Below are 15,403 nucleotides of genomic sequence, written 5' to 3'. Positions count from 1 at the left end.
GAAAGATGGGAGATAGCTACTCGTTTTACTGCTGGGAGGTTCCAGCAGCTCATACCCAAATGTGCCACCCCTGCTGCAGAATTTTCTATTTGAACCCAACCCTTAGGGGAAGTTGCGGAGTGGTTACACCACTCCACAATCCTTTGTAATGATACTGCCAATTTATACGAGTGGAGGTGAGGTACTCCCAGTCCTCCCCTATCTGGCACTCTGTATATTGTCCCTTTGTTGATGCGGGGTGGTCTACGACCCCACACATAGTCATTTATGACCTTTTGTAGGATATCAATGTCTTTGGATGTATTCTGTATGGGGGCTGTCTGAAGTAGATATAAAGCTTTGGGTAGTAACACCATTTTAGACGCCTGTATTCGGCCCAACCAGGAAATATTCTTCAGGAGCCAAGAAGAAGTCAGAGATTGAAATTCATTAATCAAGGCTCCATAATTGAGTTTACGTGTAAGCTGTGGGTCAGATGATAGGTATATACCTAAATACTTTAAACAAATTGGTTGGGCTTTCAAGGGGCATTGAGAACTAATGGATTCCAGGGATTGTGGGGTGAGATTGACCGGGAGGAACTCTGATTTTGCCATATTTACCAAAAAGTTTGAGACTTCTCCATAGCATGAGAACTCATTCATGACATGTGATATAGAATTTAGTGGGTCTGATAGAGTTAGTAATAAGTCATCCGCAAATATCGCTAATTTATGAGAACTGTCTCCTATGTTGATTCCTTTTATATTGGGGTTTGCCCTTAATTTGGCAGCAAGGGGTTCTAGAGATAGAATAAATAGAAGAGGGGATAAGGGACAGCCCTGTCTGGACCCATTTCTGATTTCAAACATATCTGAGAGGGACCCATTCACCCTGACTTGAGCAGATGGGTTGGAATATAGGGCCATGATTTTCTGTATAAAATGAGTTGGGAAATCAAACCGTCTTAATGTCATGTCTAGGTAAGTCCAGTCCAGTCTGTCAAATGCCTTTTCGGCGTCGGTAGAGAGAAAGATAGCAGGAGAATTTGTTTTAGAAATATGATCAATTAAATTGAGGACTTTGACAGTATTGTCCTTCGCCTCCCTGTTCGGTACAAAGCCCGCCTGGTCTTGGTGGATAAGATGGGGTAGTAAACTGTTTACACGGGATGCTAAGATTTTTGCATAAATTTTTAAATCTACGTTCAGTAGGGAAATTGGTCGAAAGTTGGCCGGTTTGTCTGGTATCTTGCCTGGTTTTTCCAATACCGTAATATGGGCTTTGAGCATGGAATCTGGGAAGGGAGAAGGATCTGAAATGGAGTTGAAAAGGTTAGTTAAATGGGGGGCTAATTGCTTCGCAAATGTTTTATAATAAAGGCCTGAAAAGCCATCTGGGCCCGGGGCTTTATTGGGTTTTAAAAGTTTAATGGCGGATAGTACTTCTGCAGAGGATATAGGCTTGTCTAGTGCTTCTTTTTGGTCAGGTTTAACCTGTGGTAAGTCTATTTGGTCTAAGTACTGACCGCATTTTTGGGAATGAAGTTTTGCGTCTCTGTCAGGGAACAGGTTATATAATTTGTGATAGAATGCTTTGAAAACAGATGCTATAGTTAATGTGTCCTCAGTGTTTTTTCCCGCCTTGTCTTTGATCGAGTGTATGTAAGTGGACCTTTGTTTTTTCTTTAGGGCTCTAGCCAGCCATCGGCCTGACTTATTGCCCTCCCTATAAAATGTCTGATTGAAAGATAGCAAATGTTGTTGGGTGACAATCTGTAAGGCCTTATTAAATTGATTCCTTTTAGAGGTAAGAAGTTCAAGAATTTGGGCATCCCCCGGGGAAGATTTATGTCGGAAATCTAATTCTGCTATTTCTCTCGCTAGTTTTGTGTGTTCCTCACGTCTCTGTTTAACTAAGTGAGCTTTAATTTTGAGGAATTCCCCTCTGATGGTACATTTGTGGGCTTCCCAGAGGGTCTTAATATTTACGTCCGGGGTGTTGTTTATTGAGAAATAAGCTTTAATTTGTTTAGTCAGATTTTTAACCCTCTTTTGTCCTTGGAGAAGAGATTCATCTAACCTCCATTGGTAGGTTCTTAACGGGGCGGATGGCCAAACTAGTCTGCACGAGACCAGTGAGTGATCCGACCAAGTGGAATGTGAGATCCTAGCCTCAGTTAAGTGAGAAAGTACTAAGTGGTCTACAAAAATATAGTCCAGTCTAGAGTAACATTTCTTGGGGTTAGAGAAGAAGGTGAAGTCTTTTTTATGTGTATTTAGATATCGCCATGTGTCGTGCAGACCAAGTAACTTAAGATTCTGCCAAATTGAATCCAGGCGGGGAGTTTTTGCTCTGGTGTCTGGGTTGGTGCAATCTACTCTGGGGTCTAAAGGAACATTCAAATCCCCTGCCATTATTAAAGGGCTTGTGGGTTTCCCCAAAATGGAATCAGTAATTGTCTTAATAAAGCTATGTTGGTTTCTATTTGGGGCATAGAAATTGACCAGGGTTACGGGCCTGCCATATAACAGGCCCGTAAGGCACAGGTATCTCCCTTCATTGTCTTTGTCTATATGGGTTTTCTTAAATGGGATAGACTTGTGTATGAGGATGCTCACACCGTTAATTTTTTTTGATGAGTGAGTGCTGTGAAAATGTTGAGGGTAGTGTGATGATAAAAAGCTAGGGATGTTTTTACCCTTATAGTGTGTTTCCTGGAGCATGATGATGTGCCCCCCCCCTCCTGTGCAGATCAAGAAGAGCCATCCTACGTTTTTTGGGACAGTTTAACCCTTTGGTGTTTTGAGTAAAGATGTTCAGTACCTGTGAGTTATGTTGTTCTTTATTGGTCATGTATATTGTGCCCTTCCTCCCACCTTCTACCTGAGTTATCCTGGTTCTTCAAGAAACATTCTAAGCATCCGGTCCTGTAGCTATATGGAGACAGATAAAACAAATAATAACAAAAACAGAAACATACAAAACATTTAACAATCTCCTCTAGCAAAAGGAGAGTATACATTCTAACACTCAGTATATTGGGGATAAGAATTTATCCCAACTGGCTAGAACTTTCTTAGCAACTTAAGTGGAAACAGAAAAACAAGAAGGAAAGTTTAAACTAGATAAACACATTCAAGTAACACCCTGTTTAGGTTACTATAACAAGACAGAAATGGTAATCAAGTGGACTCTCATTAGTGTCTGTTAAGATGGGTCCATGTGCCTAGGGTCAGACAGGCCCCAGGAACCTTGCAAACAAGCTTAAGCTCTGTCTATAAATACAACTGTTCTGGGGAGTCAGCTACCCCTTGGAGGCTGGAAAATTAGTATATCTTCCATCCAGTGTTAATCACCCTTTTTCTGGCACTGTGGTATTGTTGATCGGCAGGTTTCTCCCAGTCCTCTTCTTCTGGACTTGCAACCATTCTTTTCTTTGTGGGAGGGGGTTAATGTCCAATCTGTGGTTTTTGCTGTTATGGGCATTTAGATTGCCAACTTCCTCCGGTATTTGAATGTCCAGTTCTTTGCATACTCTGGGAATATCCTTTGGTGATTGACAAAGGTATCGTCTGCCTTTCCATAAGATTATGAGCTGGAATGGGAAGCCCCACCTGTAAGGGATGTGGTGCCTTTGCAGACTCATGGTCAGGGGTTTCATCTCTCTTCTTTTAGTAAGGGTTCTCTGAGAGAGATCTGCATATAGCTGTAGGTCTGAGTTTTCAAACTTAACCGGTTGTTGTTCCCTCGCAAGTTTCATTATGTTTTCTTTCATTTGGTAGCTTGAAATACGGACAATGACGTCTCTAGGAGGCTGTGTATCTGTCGGCTTGGGGCGGAGCGCTCTATGAGCTCTATCAATGTCTATTTTGATCGGTGTCTCTGTTTTTTTTAGAAAGTTGAATAAATCTTGCAGGTATTGATCTAAATCAGGTGCATTGATGCTTTCTGGGATGCCTCTGATTCTTATGTTCTGCCTCCTAGTTCTATTTTCCACATCATCGATTTTTTCTTCCAGATCTTGAATTGCAGAGTTTTGCTCAGTAATAATATTGTGCAAGTCTGTAATTGTAGCAGACTGGGTGTCTTGAGTGTTTTCTACAGCTTCTACCCTGTGACCCAAATCAGACATTTCTTTCTTTAAATCATTAAGTTCTTCCTTGATGCAGTCCTTAACTTGGGCAACCAAACTAAGAAAATCTTTCTTTGAGGGGAGTGCTTCAAATAAGGCTTTAGGGATTGTGATAGTGTCTGTTGTGGCTTCATGATCAGAATCTGATGATGAAGATGCCTCTGCAAAATCTTGTTCCTCTGCAGCCGCCATGGCTGAGGATTTAGCCTCAAGAGTTTTAAAAAAATTATTTACAGAAGGAGTTTTGTGTGCTTTTTGTTTGGTGTTGTTGCCTCTTTTAGGTTGTCTTTTTGGAGACATGTTGGTATAGCAGGTGACTAAAGCTCCTCAGTTGCTTCACTACGTGCTCTTAAAACCAAATGTATGTATTCCTCCCTTGCTGAAATTTGTATGAATGATCAGTATTGAAAGGGGAGAGTGAAACTTTATACAGTGTGTTTTTTTAACTGATCATTTGATCTGTGCTTTTGATAGCTCTCCTTATTGTATACCTAGGCGTAGTAACATGAGTAACTGTTCGGGGCTAGTTTATAACATTGTGACCACATATTAATGTATATTTTAAAGTCATTGGTGTAGAGAGGCATGTACCTTAAAGCAAGCGATACACAGATATGATCCCCTCTCTATCTCTGCTCCCGGACGGCCACGTGGGAGCCGTTTATTCCTCAGCGCACCGGATAAAATGTGCGTTATACATATAAGAAAAAAGAATGCAGCTTAGCGATTTCACACCTATACTTCACCTCATCTTGGGGATACTGGCTGCCCTTTAGATTTGTGATGCCCCTGAGGCTAGGGTTATCCTCCGTTGCTAGGCCGCAAGTCGTATCTGCTAGGTGGAGGCCTAGGCGTAATAGCACCGGCTTCTAAGAATCACCGCTCCTTCCGGTTTGCTATGTGGCGTGTAGATGTCCCGTAGCTTTGCTACCGCTGCTGGCTGTCTCCCGAGCTAATTATTAAGGGCATGAGCTGTGTCCTAGCCAGTTTGGGTGCGGGAGCTCCATCACACCGCGTCCATCTTCATGACCGGCTAGCTCCGCCCCTCGGCTGTGGCCATTCTTATGCTCGTTTTTGAGCTGGTGTTGGGGTTCTTCTGTTCTGTTTTCAAGACCTACCGATGCTTGGGCTGGCCCGATTGGGAGTGGGTTCTGAGATGCATTGTCATCTTCAGGTTCTAGGTTGGCATTGTAGCTAGCCCCCTGGTTTTACAAGCTGAGGGTCCGGGTTACCATTCACCTTCGGGTTCTGGGTGTAACCTCTCTCTCTCTTGGGGGTGCAGTGGGTCTTGTTGAGGTTATGTGCTTCCCCTTTTGGAGCCCTGTGCGTAGGTCTAGCGGCTTCGATTGCCTGGAAGTGTGCACTCTGTTTGGGAGTCCTCCTTTTGCAATCTGTTCTCTTGCTGGCCGCTTTTTACTTCTCAGCAAGTATTCTTCTGTGTCATCCTAATGATGGCTGCGTGTTCTTTACTCAGGGTTTTTTGTCTGGGTCTGTTACATGTTCTTTTTTGCCTGAATACTATAGTATTCTTAGTTCTGACGATGTGAGGACTCCGTCTTCAGTTGTCTTTCGGTGCTTTTGCACGATGTTGAGAGAAAGGTTTCGCTGTTTCGAGGCCCAGTCCTAAATCTCTGGTTTCTGCTTGGTCTGGGCGTAGCCTCACCTTGTCTGTCAGGACCCATTGTGTCTTTGTGAGCTGGGTTCGCTATTGAGGGTTTTCCTTTTATGGATTTTGTGGTTATCTTTCGGTTCCCCTTCGGTTCTTCTTTGCCATATCCCTTGGTGAGGGACCGCCTGTTGGGCGACGGTGTCTCCCGGAGGACTGTTGGCTCAGTTGAATCCAATTTTGCGGTCTCTAGCTAGGCTTCTGGGCTATCTGCGGGTCAGTGCCCTTGGGGCCTTTCCTTTTCAAAGTTTTCTCAGCTTCAGACAAAGCAGGGTTTTTGTTGGGTAGTGGTTTCTGGCTTGGTGCCCTCAGTATGGGCCGCCTATTGTACCCTCCCATTTTGGCATTCAGTGTCCTCTTTAGCTTGGGTATTGTTTTCCCAAAAGTAATGAATGCAGCTGTGGACTCTTTCCAATTAGGAAGAAAAACATAAATTATGCTTACCTGATAATTTCCTTTTCTTCCGTTGGAAAGAGTCCACAGCTCCCCACCCTTTTTCTATGTGGGGCGTCTTTTTATTCTTCTGGCACATTTTTTCACCCTGATATTTCTTCTACTGTTCCTTGTTCCTCGGCAGAATGACTGGGGGATGAGGGAAGTGGGAGGAGTATTTAAGCCTTTGGCTGGGGCGTCTTTGCCTCCTTCTGGTGGCCAGGTTCTTATTTTCCCAAAAGTAATGAATGCAGCTGTGGACTCTTTCCAACGGAAGAAAAGGAAATTATCAGGTAAGCATAATTTATGTTTTCAGATAAAGCATACGTTTTTAAAAATACTTGCTTTTGTTATTATTTTTATTTTTATTTCTGTTTAGCTCCTTTTCCATGAGAGCATACTGAGAGAGGCCAATAGGCGTACACATGTTTTGAGCCCTATATAGAAACATAGAATTTGACGGTAGATAAGAACCAAAAAGGCCAATCAAGTCTACCCATATTACATGTTACTTTTTTCCTAGTTTAGCCTTATGCGTGTCCCAGGCATTTTTTTAATTCCTTTACAGTCTTTGTGTTTACCACCTCAAATGGAAGTTTATTCCATGAATCCACCACCCTTTCTGTAAAAAAAAATGCTTCCTCACATTTCTCCTGAATCTGGTACCCTCTAACTTTAGATTGTGACCCCTTGTTTTGGCATTTATTTTTTTTTGAAAAATGCTGTCAGCTTCTACTTTATTAAGTCCCTTCATATATTTGAAGGTTTCTATCATGTCACCTCTTTCCCTTCTATCCTCAAAGCTATACATATTTAGATCATGGAGTCTTTCTTTGTATGTTTTATATTTTAGACCATGTACCATTTTAGTAGCCCTCTTTTGGACAGCTTCTAATTTATTTATATCTTTCTGAAGATATGGTCTCCAGAACTGTACACAGTATTCCAGATTTGGTCTAACTAATGATCTGTTAAGTGGCATAAGAACCTTGCTATTTCTGCTACTAATACCTCTCCTATTGCAACCAAATATTCGAATGCCTTTACTGGCTGCACTGCTGCATTGTGTACCAAATTTTAAATCATCTGAAATAATAATTCCCAAGTCCCTTTCTTTTTTACTTACAGTCAGTAATGTACCATTGATACTATAATTGGCCTTAGGGTTTTTGGATCCTATATGCATAATTTTGCTCTTGGTAATATTAAATTTCAGATTCCATTTATTTGACCAGTTCTCCAGTTCTTTTTTAATACCACTGTTCATTTGAACGACCCCTCCTGGAACTTTAACTCTGTTACAAATTTTTGTATCATCAGCAAACAAGCAAACCTTCCCCTTAAGCCCACTTCCAATATCACTTATGAACTTGTTAAACAAAATAGGCCCAAGAACTGACCCTTGGGGAACACCACTATTAACTGACGCCTCATTTGAATTTACTCCATTAATTGAAACCCACTGTCGTCTGTCTTTAAGCCAGCATTCTACCCACTTAACAATCTTAGCATCTACTCCATGGCAATACATTTTGTGAATAAGTTTGTTGTGTGGAACAGTGTCAAATGCTTTGCTAAGTCTAGATATGCAACATTGACAGCTCCTCCCTGGTCTATTAATTTAGTTACATGGTCAAAGAAATCAATTAGATTAGTCTGACATGATCTTCCAGCAGTGAAACCATGCTGTCCTTTGTCTTCTAAGTTGTTTGTCTGAAGGAAAGACACGTCTTTAAAAGTGTTTCCATTAATTTCCCTGCAATTGAGGTCAAACTGACTGGTCTATAGTTGGCAGAGACTTCCATACTACCCTTTTTATGAAGAGGGACTACATTGGCAATTTTCCAGTCTTTTGGAACAACTTCTGTTAGAAGTGACTGATTAAATAAATCCACTAATGGAGTAGCTATCACGGATCAAATTTCTCTTAGAACCCTTGGATGAATATTATCTGGACCCACAGACTTATTTACTATTATTTTTGATTAAGCCCTTGATACCTCTTCCTCTGTAAAAAGAAAAGTACTACTCACATGATCATTTACAGTATCGTCTCTTGATAGAATCTCACTATCTTTACCATCTGTTGTAAAGACTGAACAAAAGTAATCATTTAAACAGTTTGCTATTTGTTTATCTTCTTTCACTATTCTGTCCTCATTCTTGAGTCTTACTATCCTTACGTTAGTTTTTCTCCTTTCACTGATATATCTAAATAAGGTTTTGTCACAATTTCTTACAGATTGTGCTATTTTCTCTTCTGCATCAGCTTTAGCCCTTCTGATTAACTGCTTTGTCATCTTTTGATGGGTTCTCCATTTTTCCTTATCCTATTTTGAGCCAGTGAGTTTGAATTTGTTATAGTCTTTATTGTCTTAACTGCATGTGCTACTTCTCTTGAAAACCATATTGTTTTTTTTCTTTTACTTTTACAAACAAGCATAATACAGTGTTTAGTTGCATCTAGAATAGCATTTTTAAAATATTCCCACTGTTCTTGTACTCCTGTAATCTGTGCCATCCCTTTTAGAGATTATTCTAGGTATCTGCCCATGTAAGAAAAATCCATTGTTCTAGAGTCTAAAACTTTTGTTTTGCTATGGTTGCACAGTACCTTTGCCTAAATATTAAACCATACAGACTGATGATCACTAGAGCCTAAGTTCTCACCCACAAACAATTGATACTATATCCCTGTTTATAAGTACTAAATCTAATATAGTTCCTTTACGTGTTGGTCCTTTTACTAGTTGCTCAAGGGATTCCAGAATATATTTACTTCTAGTTGATTTAGCAACAGGTACTTCCCAGTCTATATCATACATATTAAAGTCCCCTACTACAATAACATTACCCTTCATTGTAATTTTGGCTATTTCATCAATTAATAAATTATCTGATGCTTTATCCTGTAATAGTGGTCTATATACTACCCCTATTCTAAACACCTGTTTCCCTACAGTTTCTATAGTTACCAAAGCACTTTGTAGAATGTCATTTGTTTCTACAATTTCAGTTAATTTAATATTTTCTTTCACGTACAGAGAAACCCCCCTTTTTTTTCCCTACACAGATGCCATGTGACACATGCACGCTCCTAAACGTACCCCAGTATGCTGTCCTATAAAGGGACTATGTTTCAAAAAGAAAACTAAAAGAAAAAAAGGAATTTTCATAATAGAAGTAAACTATATTTTCAAAAATTGTATACTCTGTCTGAACCATAAAAGGTTGATTTTCTTATCCATGCCCCTTTAACTGACATGTAGCATATTTTATAGATAAGCCGGTTAGCTCATGTAACCGGTATCTTGTGAAATATTTTATTTCTGTGATCTTGTAATTGCTCTGCCCTCTGCTGCTCATGGAATCCACAAAAGTACTGTTAATTCTAGCAGGTTGTAGCTCTGAGAAATAAACTGGTAGCTAGAAAAATGTAGGAACGTGAAATCTAACTTATGCGCTAAGGAGTAAAAAATTAATTAGATAACCATTTCCATATTAGAAAAATATTGTATCAAACAAAATTACGCATAGTATGCACGAAAAGCATTGACTTTGGTGATTACAACCCACTCAACCATAAGTCTACAACTAAATGGTCAACAAGATAGACACGTTGAATATAACAGCCAAATATACGTGATAAATCCTCACAACACCCACAGATCAACCAATAACACACATTAAATAAACAATATCAGACACCAATCTGCGCATGCTCAACCCCCCCAAAAAAAGATGGCAACAATGGAGATGGACCTTTTTGATGACGGTCATATCACACCAAATTAAAAAAAAAAACATACTGAACACATCATCGCCGTCAATTAAATGTATAAACATAAAGAAAAGATATACATGAGGAAAACACATCTACAAGTTATTGTCATATACAACATATAGAGAGAGGAAGGAGAAGAGGAGAGAATGCACCAGAATGAGGTTGAGTGACCTGGTTGGTGAGAGCAGTTGGGTAGCCTTACGGACAGTTGTATTTTGTTTGTGTCTTGATTAAGTTGTTGGCGATTGACAGCAATTATTGACATTCTTTAATGTTACCGTTTTGGGAAATAGAGTTATTAAGCTCAAGAATTTTCAGAAAGATTGGAATTGAGGACATTATTTCCAAATCCACAGTCAATACTAGTTATAGAAGTTGCATTCTGTCCTCTACTGAGCATGGTCAAGAAACGGACTTCCTATTACTGTTCCATGTATGCTAGAGAAAGCCAGCTCAAGTTGCTTTAGAAGATTTATAACATCAATATACTGTATATATATTTATTATAACAATGAAACAGACTGTTTTATATCCCTTTAAGGGAATCATTGCTTACATGATACACACCACCAATGTCTCACTAACAAGGTACTTTGTTTGAATACAGGAGCATTGTGCACACAGTATGTATATATGTAGGGTTACCATATTGCCACTTTAAAAAGGGACACATATGAAAAATACACATGTCAGGGTTTTTATACAAAACATTTCTTAAAACAGCCCTGACATATGTATTTTTCAAAAGTTTCCCTTTTTAAAGTGGCAATATGGTAACCCTATATATATGCCCCCTGAAACAATAATACATATTAATACAACAATTTTTACTAGTACATTACATTACAAAATTCATATATGAAATTCTGACATGCACCATCTAATTTTTATTCTTACGTCCTTTTAAACATAGGGGCCAATTTACTAAAGTGCGGACGGACATGATATGATGTAGCGTAACATGTCCGCCGCACATCGATTAATGCAGACAGCATACGCTGTCGGCTTTTATCATTGCACAAGCAGTTCTTGTGAACTGCTTGTGCAATGCCACCCCCTGCACATTCGCGGCCGCTAGCTGGGGGTGTCAATCAGCCAGATCGTATAGGATCGGGCAGATTGAAGACCACAGCCTCAGAGGCAGCGGACAAGTTATGGAGTAGCGGTCTTTAGACCGCTGCTTCGTAACTACTGTTTCCGGCGAGCCTAAACAAAGGCATCAAGCGCCATTCCGTGCTTCATAATTCGGCCCCTTCGTGTCATATTTATAATGAATTGCCTTTATTTTGAAAACCTCATGACTTACAATTTGCATCTGTTGACTTTTTGGAGGATTGTTCTGGGTGAAGTTTTTAACTACATTTACATTTGCAGATGATGTTTTTACTGACAAATGATATTGACTTCAAAGTCAAGCAGAACGTCTATAAAGTATTTTCTAGAAGTAGGAACACAAGGTAATAGTGATTTAGGGTTAAAAAACGACTTATTGTAATGTAGCAATACTATCAGAACACAGTGTATGCAACAAGGCAGCCATATTCCAAATTAAAGGGACACAAAAAAGCCACATCAGCAAGCGCTACCCATGTTCTGAACCAAAAATGTGCTGACTTTGAAGCTTACAGTCCTGTCTTTTCAAATAAAGATAACAAGAGAACAAATAATAATTGATAATAGGAGTAAATTAGAAACTTGATTAAAAGTGCTGCTCTATCTGAATCATAAAAGAAAAAAATTTGGGTTTGAAACAGGCTTTTTATAAGCAGCTTCTACTGAGCATGTCTAAGAGTTTACAGTGTATACATATATGACTCCGTGATTCGCTGATGGCTGTCACATGATATGGGGGGGGGGAATTGAAGCAAATGTTTAAATTTTTTCAGGAAAAAATCTGCTCATTTTAAATTCAGAGTAAGTGTTTTTGCATTTTATTTTTAATCTTCATTTGTTGATTATGCAATTTTACTATATTTAATGACCGTTTAAGATAACTGACGTAGCAGTTTGTTCTTTTCGTCAGGCACTGAAGAGATGAGTCCCACTGCTCGGGAGCATGCCGAAGCGCTTCTCCTGGCCTGCCGCTACCTGCCACCATCCTTTCTGTCGGCCCCAGGACAGCGAGTGGGCATGCTAGCTGAGGCCGTTCGCACATTAGAGATGTTGGGGGACAAACGTACCCTGCAGGACTGCCAGCAATTTATCTTGACCTTGGGCAGTGGAACTACAGTCACATCTACCTAGAAAAATATGCTCTTGCTACCCCCCCCCCCCCACTCCTGCCTATCCATCTCCTTTTCTGCAATCTACATATCCCCTGGAAAAAAATTGTAACCTACAGGAGATCTGAACTACCTTTAAAAGGAGGTCTGCTTTGTAATGTGATGGTACAACTGTTGGACATATAGAGGAAGCACAAATCAAATGGAAACTGCTGCTGACTGGAAGCACGAGGCGCTACAATACCTCGTTTCATTAGTTCACAAGTTGCTTATAAGAATAAAGTGATAGTAAACACTAGCTAATTAAATCATACAATCATTTTAGTGAGCACAATATGTACATTACTTTTCTTTTTTCAAAATGTTTTGTCAGACATTACATTAATATATGTTTTCCTTATCTGTAACCCCCCCATCCTGATCCCCCCCCCCGTACTAAGTGCTATTTAAAAAATAAATAAATAAAAAATGATGTCATGGGCGGCAACAGCATTACCGTCCTCTTTACTGCTAAGGACAAATTGAACATTAATGCGGTTGGTATAGGATTCTCTTTAGGACAAACTGTGTGCGCGCAGTTTGTCCATCTTCTTTCTGGAGAGACACAGGTGCGATCTTAAATTGGCAGTTATAAAGAGGACAGAACATTGTCCCTTTAAAAAAAAAAGCTTAGTACGGGGTGGCCAGAGGGATAGCGTTTACAGTAAGGAAAATGTACTTTAATATAAACTTTTACAAAACCAATTGAAAGAAAAAAAAAACATGCACATATTGTGATTTTCTTTTACTTAAAGGGACATTAAACCCAATTTTTTTCTTTAATGATTCAGATGGAGCATGCAATTTTAAGTAACTTTCTCATTTACTCCTATTATCAATTTTTCATCGTTCTCTTGCTATTTTTATTTAAAAATCAGGAATGTAAAGCTTAAGAGCCGGTCCATTTTTGGTAAAAAACCTTTGTTTCGCTTGCTTATTGGTGGCTAAATGTAGCCACCAATAAGCAAGTACTATCCAGGCTGTTGAACCTAAAATGGGCTGGCTCCTAAGCTTTACATTCCTGCTTTTTAAATAAAGATAGCAAGGGAATGAAGAAAATTTGATCATAGGAGTAAATTAGAAAGTTGCTTAAAATTGCATGCTCTATCTGAATCATGAAATAAAAAAATTGGGTTTAGTGTCCCTTAAAACACCATACAAACCTTATCCCCACTAATAGCACATATGCACTCTGCATACACAAACACAATTATACCTTATCAATGTCAGTATTTCCCTCCAGTCCTTTTGACCCCTGTGTCCCACTGAGTGTTACAATGTGCCTCATTTGATGAGGCACCGCCGGTAAAATTGGGATACGTAGATGACTGTTATAATGTACTAAGCCAGTGCGCCCTTCTGTGAATGGGTGTTTTATGCGTAATGTATTATTTATTATCTATATCAGGTAGATGAATTATTTTGGCAGCACACCAAAGCTGAAGAGCTTGCACTCAAATTACTATGGTGATTGCACCTTCCACACTTCAAATTAATAACCAGCATGGTATTTCTTTTTTATCCCTGATTTAAAATAGGGAGGTATGATCATTTACCTTTAATTTTATTTCCAAATAAGGTAAATAATGGTATTGGAATTATTATTTTTTGATGGAAGGTTCATATATATATATATATATATATATATATATATATATATATATATATATATATAATGTGACACCAGGCAGGCAACTAGTAGACTTGTAAGGTGGGGGTACAATTGTGTAAATATTGACTGCAGGGAATACTCTCGATTTGTATTTACTTCTCTTTTCATACTTTATTTTCCTAGTTCTTAAACACTTTTTTTGTACAGAGGATTTATTAAGAAATATTTATAATTTGCTTTTGTAAGGAAAAAAATAAATAAAGTAGTTTGGTCTATGCAGAATGTTGTTTATTTACTTTCAACCTCTGAATACAAACCACACATATAAATATTCACCTACCAGTATACCCCTCGTACATGGCTCGTACAAGCTAGGTCTTACTTGGAAATAAAGGAGCAACGTATTGATCCTAAAAGTAAGGTGTCTTTTTTTTTTAACTCAACCATACCTTAAAGTGATGGTAAATTAACAATGTTGTAAAGTTACAAATATAGGCCTAGATTTAGAGTTTGGCGTTAGCCGTCAAAACCAGCGTTAGAGGCTCCTAACGCTGGTTTTTACCGCCCGCTGGTATTTAGAGTCAGTCAGGAAAGGGTCTAACGCTCACTTTCCAGCCGCGACTTTTCCATACCGCAGATCCCCTTACGTCATTTGCGTATCCTATCTTTTCAATGGGATCTTTCTAACGCCGGTATTTAGAGTCGTGGCTGAAGTGAGCGTTAGAAATCTAACGACAAAACTCCAGCCGCAGAAAAAAAACAGGAGTTAAGAGCTTTCTGGGCTAACGCCGGTTCATAAAGCTCTTAACTACTGTGCTCTAAAGTACACTAACACCCATAAACTACCTATGTACCCCTAAACCGAGGCCCCCCCACATCGCCGCCACTCTATTAAAATTTTTTAACCCCTAATCTGCCGACCGCACACTGCCGCCACCTACGTTATCCCTATGTACCCCTAATCTGCTGCCCCTAATACCGCCGACACCTACATAATATTTATTAACCACTAATCTGCCGCCCCCAATGTCGCCTCCACCTACCTACACTTATTAACCCCTAATCTGCCGACCGGACCTCACCGCTACTATAATAAATGCATTAACCCCTAATCCTCCTCACTCCCGCCTCAATAACCCTATAATAAATAGTATTAACCCCTAATCTTCCCTCCCTAACATCGCCGCCACCTAACTTCAAGCATTAACCCCTAATCTGCCGACCGTACCTCACCGCTACTCTAATAAATTTTTTAACATCTAAAGCTAATTCTAACCCTAACACTAACACCCCCCTAAGTTAAATATAATTTAAATCTAACGAAATAAATTAACTCTTATTAAATAAATTATTCCTATTTAAAGCTAAATACTTATCTGTAAAATAAACCCTAATATATCTACAATATAATTTATAATTATATTGTAGCTATTTTAGGATTAATATTTATTTTACAGGCAACTTTGTATTTATTTTAACCAGGTACAATAGCTATTAAATAGTTAATAACTATTTAATAGTTACCTAGTTAAAA

At 39.1% G+C, this 15,403-nt stretch overlaps 1 protein-coding gene across 2 annotated transcripts in view; it reads left to right on the top strand.

The window, feature by feature from the left end:
* SREBF1 (sterol regulatory element binding transcription factor 1) overlaps window positions 1-14,151 on the top strand; it is a 121,283-nt gene extending 107,132 nt beyond the window's left edge. For both annotated transcript variants that reach the window (XM_053694332.1, XM_053694333.1), the window contains exon 19: window positions 12,020-14,151. In XM_053694332.1, the coding sequence (XP_053550307.1) occupies window positions 12,020-12,240 (221 nt within the window). In that variant the 3' untranslated portion in view covers window positions 12,241-14,151. The remainder of the gene's footprint in view (window positions 1-12,019) is intronic.
* The last annotated feature ends 1,252 nt before the right edge of the window (window positions 14,152-15,403 follow it).

This window comes from Bombina bombina, chromosome 11 (assembly GCF_027579735.1).
Source record: "Bombina bombina isolate aBomBom1 chromosome 11, aBomBom1.pri, whole genome shotgun sequence".
In the NCBI taxonomy this organism is placed as follows: Eukaryota; Metazoa; Chordata; class Amphibia; order Anura; family Bombinatoridae; genus Bombina; species Bombina bombina.
Note: the sequence above shows the minus strand (reverse complement) of the source record. Positions and strands in the feature narration are given on the sequence as shown.